The sequence below is a fragment of the Charadrius vociferus genome, unplaced genomic scaffold (assembly GCF_000708025.1).
Source record: "Charadrius vociferus isolate BGI_N301 unplaced genomic scaffold, ASM70802v2 scaffold321, whole genome shotgun sequence".
Taxonomy (NCBI): domain Eukaryota; kingdom Metazoa; phylum Chordata; class Aves; order Charadriiformes; family Charadriidae; genus Charadrius; species Charadrius vociferus.
In genome coordinates, this window is record NW_009646934.1 from 1,767,158 (window position 1) to 1,783,570 (window position 16,413).

The 16,413-nt window shown below is 40.1% G+C and overlaps 1 protein-coding gene across 1 annotated transcript; it reads right to left on the minus strand.

Annotated features, from left to right (window-relative positions):
• Positions 1-4,383: 4,383 nt before the first annotated feature.
• On the minus strand, positions 4,384-11,103 carry APOH (apolipoprotein H (beta-2-glycoprotein I)). The gene is made up of 8 exons (XM_009894801.1): positions 11,040-11,103; positions 9,815-9,991; positions 9,141-9,237; positions 7,577-7,653; positions 6,805-6,993; positions 6,022-6,201; positions 5,303-5,500; positions 4,384-4,454 (listed from the first exon to the last, which is right to left on the minus strand). Exons 1-8 carry the CDS (start codon positions 11,101-11,103, stop codon positions 4,384-4,386), a joined length of 1,053 nt encoding a protein of 350 aa, XP_009893103.1.
• Positions 11,104-16,413: the final 5,310 nt, after the last annotated feature.

Below are 16,413 nucleotides of genomic sequence, written 5' to 3' on the forward strand. Positions count from 1 at the left end.
GCGGCCGCGGCCCCAGGCGCGCCCACCACACCGTGAGCAACCATCGCTGCACCCCACACACCCCCCCGAAAAAAACCCACGTATGCGTACATAGATAAACATTTATTGATACACTCAGTCTTGCACGGACGTTAAGAACCTCGGGAGGGCCCAGCGGCGCCTGAGGGACGGCCACGGGAGGAGCGGGGATGGCAGAAACGTGGCGGGGGAGGCTGGGCGCCGCGGGAGGGCCTGGGCCCGGAGGGGAACGCAGCCGCGGGCAGAGCTCGGGGCCGGCTGGGACGCGCGCTTTGGGTTTCATCGCTGCTGGTGGGTATCCGCTACATCTGGTTTTATGTCTTATGATCAATAGTTGAGGGGAAAAATGAAGGCTTAGTGAAAAAATATTGGCCGCTCTGACATTAAAAGGTCAATCCGCAGTCGTTTTTGAGCCTGAGCGCGGTGTTCGTTGCTCCGTAGCGGGTGCCAGGAGCGTGAGCGGGTAAAATGGGCCCGAAATTGCAGGTGCAGGCCGAATAATTGCAGAGCCAGTTTTAGCCGCGGTCTCTGAGTATCACTAAGTAAAATTTGTTCAAGTATATCCTTGTAGGTAATAGTGTGATTTTGGGTTCACTTTAAAACATTGGGTATGCTCAATATTTCTCATGTTTCATGGGTCGTTCATGCCCTATCCCAAAGACAGAGAATATAAGGGGGTGTTGTGGAACAGGTTTAAAAAAAAAAAAAAGCGCGTGCCTGACTTCTCTACACCAAAAACATAGGTTACACTTTTTGTTTTGTAGCCATGTGAAGAAAACCATCAATTAATCCAAAAGAATTAGAGAAATCTCACAGTCCTTTCAGCTCTTCAGCCTCCTCATGACTCAATGAAATGATTGTGTGTGCGTATGATCCCAAATAAAATGTCTGACCTCTTTGATTCCTTTATTTCTCTTTCCCCAAAGTCTGTCATTGGCTTTACTGTGTGTATAGCATCTAAAGTGCTTTTATCTAAAACAAGTGAACTCTTCAGCTCCTCTAAGCTTGATTCCCATGCACATATACATTAAACAAGAATTTCTTAAAGGTATGGTAGAAAATTTACTCTTTTCTTTGACTTCTCATCTGATCTTCAGCAGAGGTGATTCTGCGTTAGGGCTCGTTCAGTGATAGCTACACTGGTTGCCTGCTCAGATTGCACATAACCCCTTAAATCAACATTTGCATGGAAGCAGTGCAACATTCCGTGATGGAGTATTTAATCCATGGTAGAACCTCATGAGTAGATTACAAAGTCTATTTATTATCTTTAAATTCCAAATTTAAAGTAATTGTAATTTAAGGTACTTCTGAAGTTGTGACTACTTTTAATCTGTTTTAAAATACCGTGGAGATTGTTGCAACACAGTAAGACTACTGGGTGGCTGACTTGCTGAAAGGGCTGAACTTGTAGAACTTTTCACCTCTGAATCACCACATAAGATATCCAGTTTTGTCACAGGAATTTCATAATCATTATGAAATCAATTTATCCAAGTCAGTCCAAATCACAGGAGACAGACAACAGCTTTGTTAGTCGGTAGAATATGGAAGGCTGAATGGACTTAACAACGTGACCCTTTCCGAGTAGGTTTGTCAAGGGCAGCACATCAGCATATTGGCCAGGTGATACAGTGAGAGGTTTGCATTTCTGTCCAGCTTTGCAAATCTGCTTTTTGACAGCTGAAAAGGGTTGGGACTTCTAAACCAACTTTTTTTGTATGTTGTTGTTCATTGTTTCGTATATGTACGTTGCTTTCAGATTTGACTATATCTCTGTCATGCTCATCACAAAATACTTTTTAAAATCAAATTTGCTGGTACGTGTTGAAAAAGAACATGAGGCAGAGCATGTTACTGGAACCAGTACTCCAGGAGAAATGTCTTGAGGGAATAGATCCGGTTTCTGGGTCTGCTTGCCAATGCAGAGCAGGGTGGCCAAAGACGTTGAAGTTCACCTGTATTGATTTGATGACTGCATAACTTCTGTCCAAAAAGAAAGAAAAACTAAAGATTCAAGAAGCGGCCGAGGTCTTGTCTCCAGCCAAAGCTGCAGCCTGGACATGATGAGTACTGATGTGCACTGACCCTCCAGAGGAAATCACTATAGATACACGATTGTAGAACACATAGATAATCCCTAGCAGAATACAGAACAAATTCCCAATTTGAATTTAAAAATATCTTCATTTAAGTAAAAGACATTCAGTACTTTTTTTCTTCCGTCTTGTTTTACGTTTTACCGTGTTCTCTTATCTCTGTAACTGTCTCAGCAGGTTGCCACAAGTAACATGAGCACAGCTTAAGGCATTCTTTCAAACATCTTAAAAAAAAAAAAAAAAAGGCAGGTTTCACTCACTCGTAGCAGCCTTTGGAACACCTCTGGTTGCAATACATTTTTCAGACCTTCTAAGCAAACCTTTCATGTCTGAAAAGTTGTGACTCACAAACACCACACTACTTCAAAGGCTTATCAGGTCACAGATTTTTTCTCCCTCTTCTTGCTTCAGGAGACTAGATAGTAAATTCAGTGTATGAACATTGGTTCCTAAGGGTAATTCTTTAAAATATTCAAATACTGCAGATCCAGCTAGGAAGCAGGGCCAGCTGACATGATCAGTTGTTATCCTGCTGCATGATAGAACTGGGAAAATTTGCTTAGAAAATCTGAATGTTCCTGGGGCAACTCTTTTTGTGCAAATTATAAATCATTTCAGGGAAAAGTAGCATTTCTGCGGCAGTGAATGCTAACTTTACTTATGCCAACTTCACAGGGGTTTCTGTGAAACACAGGTTAATATTAAACTGTGTTTGGTATCTCAGCGGCCATCCTGAACATCTCAATCCCAGAGAGGTAGTCACACAACATTAGACTGGATTTCCAAGCAGATAGGTTCCTGCCAGCTGATCTGTGTACGCGTGAAAAGTAGTTATGAATATCTTGGCCTATAAGTCAGATGTCATTCAAGGATCCTGCTTAAACATGTTAGGAACCAAAATACAGTGCACATTGTGCCAGCAAAATACCCTCTTCAGTTGCTAGCGTGAATTTGTCTGTGTCTCTGCATCAGGGAATTAAATTGCTGATGAGTACAAAGTATTAAATACTTAATAATAGCTGCCTCAATCTCTCCTTAAAAATAGGAAGTATAAGAACAAATTATATCAGTCATACTATTAAAATATTCATGTGCAGGCTTCAAAAAAAAAGATAATTAGAATGTGTTCAGAGTTTTTTAATGGTAGCTGTAGCATCTTACAAGCAGTTTGATCTTAATGTTAAATGGTCCTTTTAAAAAGTCCTGCAGTAGTTTGCTTACTGCGTAGCTTACTTCTGCTTTTAATCACGGAGCAAGCTTTTATACTTCAGAGGGAACCACATATGACTCATGACAATATATTATAATTACAACAAATATTTCTCTATCACTTTCTAGTATGTTGAAATTATAATTATTTTTTCTGAATGGGAACATCACATAAGCACAAAACTTGCCAGACTGGATCATACCAGTGAACTACCTGTATTATAAATCAAAAGTACAGTTTACTTCAAAGCTGCTTAATGACCAGAAATCATTACTGTTGCTCAATGGTGTACAATGTTCTTTTTTGTTTTAAAAAGGAATCAGTCACATTGCGTAATATTGGAACAGTGGTAAAAATTAACAGTTGTTTAAAATGAGTATCAGGTGAAGTTAGAATCTCAAAAACATGAATAGTCTTACTAACTTTAGAATTATTTTTTTTTAAGTGTAAAAGAACCCTTTATCGATGCTATTGACATTTAAACCATGATTGGACACTTTGCTCCTAAACTCAGTTGGAAATCTCAGTCTTTCTACTTACGTAAATTCTGGAAAATCCTTGGCTGATGACCCTCTGTCTAATTAAAGGTCCACTCCCTATCACAGGGGAGCGGTAATGGAATCAGAACCCAGCTAATTACTAATGATGAAGTCCTTTCTGTATAAATCAGTTAAAAGCTAAAGGATTTGATTGGTGATTAGGTAATATTAAATAAGAACACGCTATTGGCTGAATATGACTTTATTGTAAAGGGACCGCTATTGAGAAAGTCATTTGCAATTGCATAAATGTTGGAAATACGGGAAGAGTAGCAGTATTGCGGGGCTTTTGAAGAAGGCGGAGGAAAGGGAATGAAAGTTAATGGCTGAAACAATGTGTCATAGCTTGTGAAAGAGGCTGGTAGGGATGGCGGCGGGGAGAATAGCTGAGACTGCTTTTGCAGAGAGTCCAGATTTCACCTGGAAATTTACACTCACAGGACCTAAGTTTTCCTCGCTTGCATGTAATGTTTTGTCTCAGTAAGGCAGAGATTTAGTACTGTATTACTTCTCTCATTCACACTTGATCTTCACATGGTTTCATGTCTGATGGGTCCTTCTTCACAAGACTTGAAAAAAAGCCACGTTCTGTTGAAAAAAAAAAAAAAGTTAATCTAAGGTTAAATTCTTGAAATGTGTGATAGATGAAAACAATCTGTCTCGTGGAGCCTGTTAGGTGAGCAATCAATCTCTGCATCATTGTAAAACTGCTAGAAGAAATATACTATTTTAATTCTCTTCTAATGAAAGTTAAGCCGCATCCATCAGAAGCTAAGCCAAATGTGAGGAAAGATGTTTTCATCATTCATAGGCTGTGGTTTTTCCTTCACTTGCAAATGACAATAAAACTTACAAGGAATATTCTATGCAAGGAATATTGATAAAACACATGCAAAGCATTTCCCCTTGCTAAAAAGCATCAGTATTTAGTCTGTTTATTTGTCCTAAAAACCTGTGTGCCTGTGAATGAGTTCCTCCAGCACCAACTCCTCACTACAGTTGTCAGCTGCTTTTTAATGCTCTTGGTCCGAAGTCAGAACCAGTGTGTTACAGATCAGCGTAAGGTGGGAGTGATGCACCAGAACGGGAGTGAATGTGTCAGGTCCTCAAGGCTGCAGCAGTGTTCAGGCTTTTGTCCCCCGAGGAAGAGGTTGATCCAAGGATTCATGAAATCCCGGAATGCTTTATTTATGGCATTCTGTTTGCGCTAGGCCACCTCTAAATAACACCTTCTAAGAACAGAATGGGGATTAAAGCTCCGACATATCCAAAAGAAAACTCTTGCTGTGCCTTCTCTCAGGTCATTTCTTCCTAAATACCCCCTAAGTTTAGTACAAGGCACACAGGGCTCAAAGATGAATGATGACATTGCCCCCACATTAAAGTACTTGTTATTCCACCAACAGAAACTGTTTTACGATTAGCCTAGCTCGTACCTTTGAAGCAGGCGGGGAGAGTAAGGTTGCCATCCACACATGGAACAGCTACGGTATAGGCACAGGATTTTTCTTTATTCTTGCAGAAGAAGGATATAGTTTCACCATGCTGAATGCCCTCCTTAAGGTGGTTCTGAACACTTTTCTTCTCACCGTTGTATAATACTACAGCTTTCTTAACTGGTATTTTACATGGGCCTGTAAAATAACCCAGTTATAAGCAACACGTAAAGATAATCTGTTATAAGCAACATGTAAGGATAATCTGTTTGGAAAAGCGGGTAGCTTAGATCCCATCAGAAATCTGTACAGGTGACATTTGGGAATGAAAAATAATGTGTCCCATGCTTACATAGTACTTCTGCTGGTGTTACACTGCTGAAGAAATTCAGACCCCTAAGTATAGGGTCAAAAGTTTCCAGTGAAAATCCAGCCCCAATAAAATTTCTAATTATATTAAATAAGAAGAGGATAGGAAATACTCAGACAAAATGAAGTTATGTGGCTGATTACTGAAGTCAATTCAGATATATCTCATGTCATACAACGTCCAGTGTTGGGAGTCATCTTAGATTATCGGGGCCTTGAAATTACTAGTTCAGTTTTCTTTTGAGGGCAGCTCTTGCACAAAGGTGTAATAGCTCATCACCAATCAGGGCAGTGGTCTTTTAGGAAAATTCGATTTGATGTGTGGTTTCTAACAGGTAGTGTAGGTATACCTTTACAGGTTGGCTTTGTGGACCAGTTTCCAGTCTTTTCACATCGGGAATGCTTAGGTCCATCCAGCACGTAGCTGGACTGGCAGCCGAAGCTGACGCTTTCATTATAGTGGTATGTTCTACGAACAGCAAACTCTATGAATCCATTTTCTATTCCTGTTGGAGTGGGGCATGAGACAGCTGTGGTACAAAATCAAAAACAAAGCTTTATCAATGTTGTGGTTCTAAAAGACACACTGTATACTTTGAAAAATACATAAAACTTTCATGGTGGTTCATTTCAGCTTCTTGCACAGGAAAACATAACCAGAGGAAAGATAGTTTTAAAAAACACGATAAATAAATATTACTTGCTTTAAATACACGTCTATTGCAATCTGTGGTTATATCCAAAAACTACTTAAATGTGGCATAGTTTCACTGAAACCAGTGCAGTTCCTAGGACTAAGGGTAAGGTTCTCTAGTTCTTAGATTAATCCTACCACTGAGAAGAATCGAACGTTGGCTGTGCTCTGGAGGGCAGGCTCCGATTCCCCACCGTGAACTACATTTAGCAGTTTTGTTTATATAACCTTTATACCTGCAGTAAATATTTTGTCAGTCCCATGTTGCGTGGGATCTCATTAGCAATCACCTTGCATTCACGAGTCTCACTTTCAGAATCATTCTACTGTATATTTGCAGTAACAATTGTAAAAAAAAAAATAATAAGGTTCTTCATATAGTTTTATATGTGCAGTTCTAGGGAATATTTTTAGGTGTTGATAAAAGTAAGTCACTTACCCTTGCACTCTGGAATGCTGCTCCAGTTGCCGTTGGCCATGCAGGTAGCCGTCTCATTGCCAATCAGTGCGAGGGGAGGTACACATTCAAAAGTAATCATGTCCAGGAAATTAGAAATATTTCCAGGTTTTAAGCGACGGTAAGAAAGGACTCCAAATTCAGGAAGTGAGGGAGGGGCGCAAGTGACCGCTAGAAAAGCACAGCATTCATAGAAATTAAAGCTTAAAGGTCAAATTATTACTACAATCACAGGAGCGACATGCTTATAACCACATTAACCCACACCGCCCTTTACAGAAGCCTAGCTAACAAAATAAAAAGTTCAGATTAAAAGTCTCAGGAGCCTTAGAGTATGTAATTCATGATTTTAGCGATATTTTTCAGACAATATTATGCAGTACATTGCTTTTTCAGTAGTGTTTATGCAGGACAGGTTATAGCAAAACCACATATAGCAGTTGCAAAGGCATGGCAATATCCTCTTTTTATACACAGGGAGAATGAATTTGAGTGGATAAGCATCTTACCCTCAGCTGTAAATAGCATCCCTGATCCTGGCCTTTTGCACAGACCTTTAAACTCTATTTCTCTAAAACTGGAATCCACAAATCTAAAACCAAACATACAGGGTTCTTGATTTTTCCTAATCATTGTTTTGTACAGTAGTATAGGAGCCCTCTGAATAAGAGTATATGTAATTCTAAGCGATGCAAAGGAACCTTTCTGTAATAAGAATAAGGGTAGAGTAGTTCTTTAGTATTTAAACACGTACGCTGACACTGTGGAAAAGTTCCACTCCACTTTCCGTCTGCCATGCATTGGCTCGTTCTTGTCCCAATGAGGTTGTAACTGAAAACAAAAAGACCTGGGTATCAGAAAGCCTAACGAGCACAGAGAAGAATCAAGTTGTTCTTTGCAAGAAAGATTTCTCATAAACAGACTTAAGAATCATAGAATCATAGAACTGTTGAGGTTGGAAGGGACCTTTAAGATCATCAAGTCCAACCATTAACCTACCCTGACAAAACCACTTCTAAACCATGTCCCCAAGTACCACGTCTACACTTTTTTTAGAGTCCAGTTCTGAAATCTTTCTCTAGTTCTAGCACTTACTGACCTCGAAGTTTAGGTTCAAATATGAGAAATTGTATTAGATTGTTGCAAGTATCTAGACAAAAGGCTTGATGCAACAAGATGGTTTGCCATTTCAGCTGTATATTCCATCATATATTAATTTCTACAATTGATGAATAGTGTGGATATATGTAAGTAGTGACCATCGATCTGAGATTGCTAGTGTAAATGTTATGGTTTCTTGAGAGAAGTTCCTAACTAATTATGGTAATTAGGATCAAGCTACTGCGAAGAACTCAGCACACTTAAGAACTAAAGTCACTGAGGAGCATTATTTTATTTTGATGCCAGACAGCCCGCTTTATTTTCCATATGCACTCTAAATGCTTCTCTCCCATCCTCTGTACTTACATTATTGGCAGTTACTCTGAGTCTTAAAGAAATGTTCATCATGTATCTATCATTTCAATATCCCACAGCTGAAAACCAGTAAATTATAATTAGCAAAATTAAATCAAGTCCAATTGCTACATTTGGTTTCATATTTGAATTTATTTATTCCTTATCTTGCTCCTGTTTTGCAGAAGAAGGAGGTAGCTGAGGCTGTTGACCCTCTTCAGTGAACTCTAGGCTGTGTCTCACTATGACCTTCCCAGGTAAGCACTGTTTATTAATTAATTACCCTAGTAAAATGAACTGTATGTTGCTATCAAATATTTCCCTGCATTTACCAGAACTATTTTTCTTTAAATGCATCCTCATTTCTAAAATAGGTGAGTAGCCTTGAGTAAAAGTGCATTTGCTCCAGGGACCAAATTAGGATTAACCTCATGTTTACATTTACTGAGCTTGGAAAGGCATAGAAACAAAATTTTCAGTCTCCAGAGCCTAACAGCATAGCAACTTAGGTGCAGATTATCTTCTCTCTACTGTAGGATTTCATCTCATGATGTAATAAGAGGATTTTAAAAGCAGGGGAAAGCAGTCTAGAATAAATCTTTGCATAAAACCTCTGCTATTTTGATGGTTTCCATATCTGTAAGACATTGCTTTGGAGTAGCAAAGCTCCAGGATGTTATAGCCAAGACTGAACAGAGGAGGATCACCAAATATGCAATTTTTTTTTAATTTCTGAAATGGAGGTGGGCTTTTATGTGCAGTTTTCTAAGTTTCCTGGCTTGCAATACTGGAGCAGGTGATACTAGAATATATTATTGTAGTTCAGGTTATTTATTTAACAGCATGAGGAAGGGAACACTTACCCTGGTTCACATGAAAAACTTATAGAACTCTGATAGTGGAGGTCTATAAAATCAATTTTTCCATGCTGCAAGGGTCCAGGACTGGGACATCTCTTTGCTGTTAATTAGAGATTAAACAAAGAATATTATTTCATGAGGCGTGAAGCTAGGATAAAGGAAATGAGTTGATCTTAAAGGGGTTTCACATTCCTCTATTTCCTTGTGCTACATTTCATAAGTCTAGCTATTCCACATTTCTTTCAAAATATAGTAGTTTCAAAGTTTGTGTGATTAAATAATCTTTAACGCTTGATTGTCTGAGGAAAATAACTTCTATGCAATGAAGTGACAAAAATGAACAAAGACTTAAATGCAGGTGTCATCAAGCAGCATATGTCATTATAAGCACTGCTGGGCTGAGTCAGATTAAGGTTCACCTTGTCCGGGTCCAATTCCATCACCAACTGGGAGCAGAGACTTAAGAGAAAGTGTATGGGAAGATCCTTCCCCTGTTACTTGCCCCTATTCTCCCTGACACCCAGCTCATTTCCGACGAGTAAGGAAACAATTGGAAAACAGAAGTATATCAGTTTAAATATATCAGATTAATCGCGTGGACTACAAAATACACTTTTCATGGCATGTCAGCAAGATGGCACAAGATCTAGGAATAGGATTTATTTTGTTATACTTACGTAGGCATAGCAGGGTATTGAGAGGCCACTTGCCAGTCGGGAGGCAGGTGTACTTCCTTTGGCCAGAATTGGGGATGAACCCAGGCCTACAGGTATATTCGATTTCCTCACCCACGTCATACACACTTTTGTCCACATTAATTGTGGCAAATAGCACTTCTGGTGGCCTAGGGCAGACTGGAGGAAAGGAGACACTTTACAAGAAATTGGGCAGAAAGTTGTTTTTATTTCTCAAGTGGAAGCACAGGTTGCTGTATTATCATCAACAGTTTTATATTCCTGCAATGAGCTAAACGGTCCTTCTGTGATCTATAGGTACCTAAGTTGCTGAGGCAGCTGATGGCTGCTATAAGTATTAGCCAGGAAAAAATATGTTCTTCCCCTTCCCCTCAGCAGTTCTATCGGTGGCCCCAGTTAGATTTTGTGTCACTTTTTTTTAACTAAAATTTACTTTTGCTTCAAAATGGATTTATGAAGGTATTCTGCAAAGTGAGTCAATTATGGTAAATTATCTTGGACAAAAGAGGGTGAGAGGGACTTAGAAGCAAACTAATGCGTTTCATTTTTAATCTGTCAGGCTGGGGTCAGCCTGAAATGAGATTATTATTTTCTTTTAATTAAATTTATTTTTCTCTCGTTTCGCCAATTTTTCTGTTCAGTGGGGCAAGCACTCCATTGCGTTAGACAGTTCTGATTCCAAGCTTTAACATGTTGACAGCATGAACAGCTCATCACCCAGAGAGTGAGAACAGGAGGGGAGCAGCAAGGGAGGAATGGAGGGTGCAGACTGTGTTCCTGCAAAGGACACGGAGAGAGGCTCCTGCTGAGATTGTGAGGAGAGAACAGAGGAACACAAAGCTTGTGCTGTAGAAATGCATAGCAAGCAGAGGGAGAGAGTACATGAAACGGTGCCCAGAGCCCTTGGCGTGGGGGAAAGGAGGAGAAAAGCGAGGCAGGAGCTGTGGCATGGTTGCCGCAACTTCTGTCAATATTTTTTCTGGTTTACTCCAATTTATACTTTTGTATGCAGCAGTTAATCTCACCATAGGAAGAGACAGAGGGAGGAATGGAAGGGAAAAAGAGAGGAAATAGCTTTCAGAGAAAATTCCCCTTCAAAACACTTGACCAGGATTTTCTGAAGGCTTTAAAATCCTGTTGCTTTCTGCAGCTTCCCTCATTCATGCTTCAGGATAGTATTGGCTGTTAGAAAGTGGAAGATGCTTACCTTTCGCTGCAAGAGCACAGTGGCTCAGAGCAACGACGCACGCAACCAGTACCAGTGAGTGCATTGCTGCCAGTCCACAAGCTCAAATGACCCTCGGTCCAGTGTTTCTTCTCTTAAAAATAAAGGCATCCACAAAAGGGTGGTTACATATTAACTCTCTGTATTTATTCCCATCCTAGTAAACAGAAGATAAAAGGTTCCTTGTGTTGCTTGTAATAAAGGATGAAACAGCCATCACATGGTGCATTCGTACATAATGGAGGAATTCAAATAGCGATCTGGGCTGAAAACATCTCCTCTCCGGTTGTTTCTGCAGAGCATCTCCCATTGGGACCAATGTATTTGAAGAAACAATATTATCTTCTCAGCATCTTTAGAGGATGAGGATGTTTGGAATACGATATTGGACTAAATAGTAGAACAGTAAGAAGCTCTTGTTTATCACTCGAGCACGTACATTTCTGTGTACCAGAGAGTCCTGAGAGTTATAAGAAAATCTTTTTAAGCCATAATGATTAGTGTTGGAGTGACATTGGTATTGTCATACGCCTCCAGTGATGATACCAACTTCATGCCAGTTTACACTAGATGATGATCTGGCCTGAAACTTCAGGCTTCGGGGGCCTGTTTGATCAGATTCATGTCGTCAATAAGCATCTTTCAATTAACAGATAACTAAAAGCAGCAGAGACAGTGCTCCCAATGCCAGCACTGCAGGAAAAGTGAAATAATGATTCTGGACTGTGCTTATTTGTGACACGGGGTCAATCTTAAATCAATGGTTTCGATGGTATAAAAACTTGTTTTGGTGCTGTGATTTGCGGTCATCAAGTGAAAACTCCTCACAGATAACAGCTGAGGTTCTGATCACTGCAGTTCCCCTAATTTAGCAGATTTTAACTGCAGGAGCATCTGAAGTGCAACCAAAATAACATTTGTGTAATCATTGTTCCACAGTTTGGTGTTTCTAATCTGAGTATCCTCCTTCCCTGCTGACTCACAGCCTGTGAGGGGGAGTGAGGGACATTTGAAGCTTTAACGAGAAGCTAGGTTATGTCAAACTCTTAATGCTGTGATCTCAAATAGTTTGTTTATTTTTGTTTTATAAAGTTTTTCTGTTTGCATTTAAAACACAAATTTTAGCCACATTAAACAATTGGGAACATGCTATTCTTCTCAGAGAGAAAATGCCGTGAATGTCCTGCTCAAAATATTTACCAAATACACAGTGCCAAAGGGCAAAGTACCACTGTTAAATCAACAGAAAAAAATTGACTTCATTTTCTGTATTTACATCTGATTATTTTTCCATTTGTCACAGCCTGCTTCGTCCTCTTCTCTTTCTCTACAAAATGTCACAAGTATCTTTTCCCTTCCCCACACGCTGCAATGCTGTAATGAACTTTCTTGCCTCTGGTTTAAATCCTCCCTTAGATCTGCCTGCTATTTTGATTACATTCTTCCCTGTGTTTAAAATAGCACAGGAATAGATGGGCACAATTTTATCCATTTCAACGTTGACCATATGAGCATTTCTCACTCTGCTCAGCAGATGGCAGAACGTACTCTACCATATCCTGTACAGATATACACTGAAAAGTTTGCTGTGCTACTTTGAGGGGAAAAAAATGGCTTAAATTATGTGCACATTAATTTTTCCATAGATTTTGTGTGTGATAGCTTTACTGCTTTTAAAATTGCAAGTAAAACAATAATTGCATGTGAAACTGAAAGAGGAATGAATATTTAAGTATGCGTTTCACACAACTGCGTAATAACTGCCAATATTGTGATTCTTTTTGAAAACATATTTCTCTGCAATAAGAAGCATTAGAATGTATGTTACAAATAACTGTGTCTTTTCCAGTAACTGGAGAAGACATGATTATTATTGTATGGATTCACCTTGGCAAAGCATAAGCAAACCAACCTAGTTCTTCCTGTATTTGGTGATAGTATGCAATTATATGTATTATCTGACTTTCCATCAAATCCAACCCACTCCTTTAGCACGAGTGCTATTTACTACTATAGCTCCTATAAACCCAATCATGAGGCAGAATTTTTTCATTAGCAACCGTATAAATACAGAGTGGTTGGACGGTCTCTACCACAAATTGTGTTATATTCTAAGGAGAGAAATGGTAGCTGCAAGTGGAGAAAGTAGTGCAAGAACACCCTGAGATGATATCAGCTAGCATGATATGCGGAGTATCTGTATCACAGCAATCTAATCGTTACCCGGTTTTGTGCTACCATAACCTCTAAGGAGAATATGCAGGAGGGATGTGAACAAACTGGCTTTGCAGAAGCAGTGCTGCCCAGATGAGAATATGAAGGGCAGCATAGCGGGGATCAAGAGTGCATGTTTGAAACGATGGCAATTGAATGATGGAGACCGGCATCACTGCCTGATCAGGGTGTTTTCAGTCCAGAATAAGAGAGAGGAAGAGGATAAGCCAGCAAAGGCCTTAAAAGCGAAGGTAAAAATGTCCTATGGAAGAGAAGGAGGAAAAAATAGTAGAGGGATGGTAAAAGAAAAATTATGATGAAAAACAGTCTATGCAGCAGCATTCTTCATTGACACCAGGGGTCAGCTGGAGCTGTCATGACAATAGGAAAAGACATTGTAATAATCGGGACACCAGATAATAAGAAGGTAGACAAAGACTTTCAGACAGGAATTGGTCTCTCCTAGAGATATTATGCAGAAAGTTTGCAAGAACTACACAGACTGAAGGTCAGCGCGAGGTAACAGTTCCCCCAGCTAATGAGCCAGACCTTATATCCTTCCTCTAATCTGTCTGCTTCTCGAGTTGATGCTGTAATTTTCCTGATATTGTAGGATATGTCACACCTCTGATCCTGCCACAGACTGCCTGGCAGTCTGTCCTTCCAGACAATGAGTGTGGGGTCTGCAGTACCCACCATTATCAATTTATGCATACAATTTTATGACTGTTCTTCAACCAGAAAATGCACGACACAGCCAGTTCAAAATGCAGATTTTTCTCAAATCAACAGGAATTCCTTGATTAGGGACACTGGGGTAGAATGTTAAAGAGAAGCCTGAGTGCAGTCCTCCCTTATGTGCCAGCATCCGCTCGCTGAGGCACTCTCTGCCATGAAGGCTGGCCTCGGGGCTGTGCTTGGCCCAACAATCTCATCCTTTTCCTGCAAGGGTAAGATATTCAGATTCCAGCTTCCTTCACGCTGTTGCTTTTGTTTCACGTGTCAGTCACTGGGTTTTCACGTGTACCCCCATTCCTCTCTCCGCAGATGGTCAGATGGCGGATGGATGTATCCGTGTTCCGCTGCGGGAGCAGGTGTTAAGTCGCGGGTCCAATCATGGCCCTTTGTGTTGCCAAGAAAGTTCTATTAATATTTGTTCAAAGTTCATTTATGCACTGCACAAACATTTCTATCGCTACTACTCAATACATCCAATATTGAAGTGAGTGCTCCGTTGCACTGAAGAGATAAGTAATAAAATGGAAGAAGGTAACTGAGTCATTTGAAGCCTTAAAGAAAAATAATTGCGTTTAGTTCTGGACAAGTTAAAACTATTCCTACTTCCTAAATATTAGTCGCATTTCATACTTAATGTAGGACTGTATAGGCAATTTAGATGTATTAGCAAAAATTGAGAATTATTAGCAAAATATTGAGCCAGCCAGAAGCCAAGATCCATTTGCAGTGAATTATTTTCCAGTGGAAGTTTATATTTCATGTGTTTGGAGATGGAAGTAAACGCACAGCAACTGTTATTGACCTGAAAGAATGTCTCGGTGACATAAAAAGTGAACAGTGTCTATATAGTCCTTGAGAAGATTATTTTCACTTTGTAGCATATTTTAGGGGTAAACTGCAGTCCTAGTTACCACTGCTGTTCCACAGTGGTTTTTCTGAAGTTAGTGCAATAATTATCCTGCTAGTCCCCGACCTTAAATCGTTTTAAGCACCCACCAGTTTACTGGAAGTGTAGTATTAAAACACCCAATCCTGTGTTAATCTGAGACGTCAGAGAACTGGCACTAACAAATTTTCCAGGTGACAGCAGGCCTATATTCTCTCGCAGAGGCGTGAAGGTGTTCTAGTTTTCACAAACATTAAACTCGCAGTGTAGAAAACCAGAGAGCATTTTGAAGCTACTTCCTCCTCTCCGCCTTCTCATTTCCTGCACAGAAAACCCAGAGAATCTCTTTCTCAGTTCTACTGTGACCCAAATATTGTGAAACAGTCTGTTTCTCTGATAAACTTATCAAAACTCTGTCTAAAAAATCCTGCGTTATATTTCTTTATTGGGAATGTTAAACTATGAAGCCTTGGGGGCAAATTATTCTCTATGGGAGTTTGACTCTTCAGTGAACAGGTCTGCAAGGGACAAGTTTTGAGATGTCAACGTAGAAGGACAGTATGAAGCCACAGACCTTCTCACCCTTTTTTGCCTTGTCCCACTTTTTTGCCTTTTCCCTCAGTGTGGGTGTAGAGGTACACGATAGCGTTCAAAGAAGCCGCCGGCCATTTTAACAGAGAGGTCAGAAAAGACAGGGTGCTCTCCCAGCTCAAGCCAAGCTGTTTCTCTTCTCCCATCAAGCCTGAAACAAAGTTTTAAAGATTTCCTTCATCATTACTGTTCTGCCTTCTATTAAGCCAGATGCCACAGATTTCCCAGAGTACGGCATCTGGCCTTTTATTTTTATTTTTTATATATATATGTATTGCCTCAGGTTGTCATCTTGTTTACAGGCTGGAGAGGGTTCAGACGTGGTCAGGATCTGATGGAAGTTCTCCAAGGAAAGCGCAGTGCTGCCGGAATGCACTTTACACTTTCAGTACATCAAAAATGTCATTAGCGTTTTACCACTTTGTGATCCACCGGAGCAACCCTTGCTAGTTTTCATTCTAGCGTGATTCCATCCTTCCCAATAAAGGACATCTCTGGGCAAACAAGAACTCTCTTAAATTGCCTGTGCCTCCCGTGGCACATTGCCATAATACTATCAGAAAGCCCAGCTAACACCAGACTTATTTACCGCCTCTCTTTGGTTTTCCCAAATGACGGATAAGGGGATCAATAATCAAGAAGCCATTCGGTATATTCAGCTACATTAAAAACTCCACTGAAAAGTGCGCGTGACTAAAAGCAGCCCAGCCTCGATGCTCTTTGGCTGTGTGGGAGGCATCCATTGGTATCACCTAATAAATCGACAGCTTCAATCTAGATAGATCCTGTGATCTCAATTAACCCGTGGATATCATCTGTTAAATTCTTTCTGGGCAGAAGTCCAGAGTGTTCCAGATGAATAAGTCTACCTTCTTTGTGATTCAGCTCCTGTACAGTATAATCAAAAAGTAGATACTGAGCTCGCCT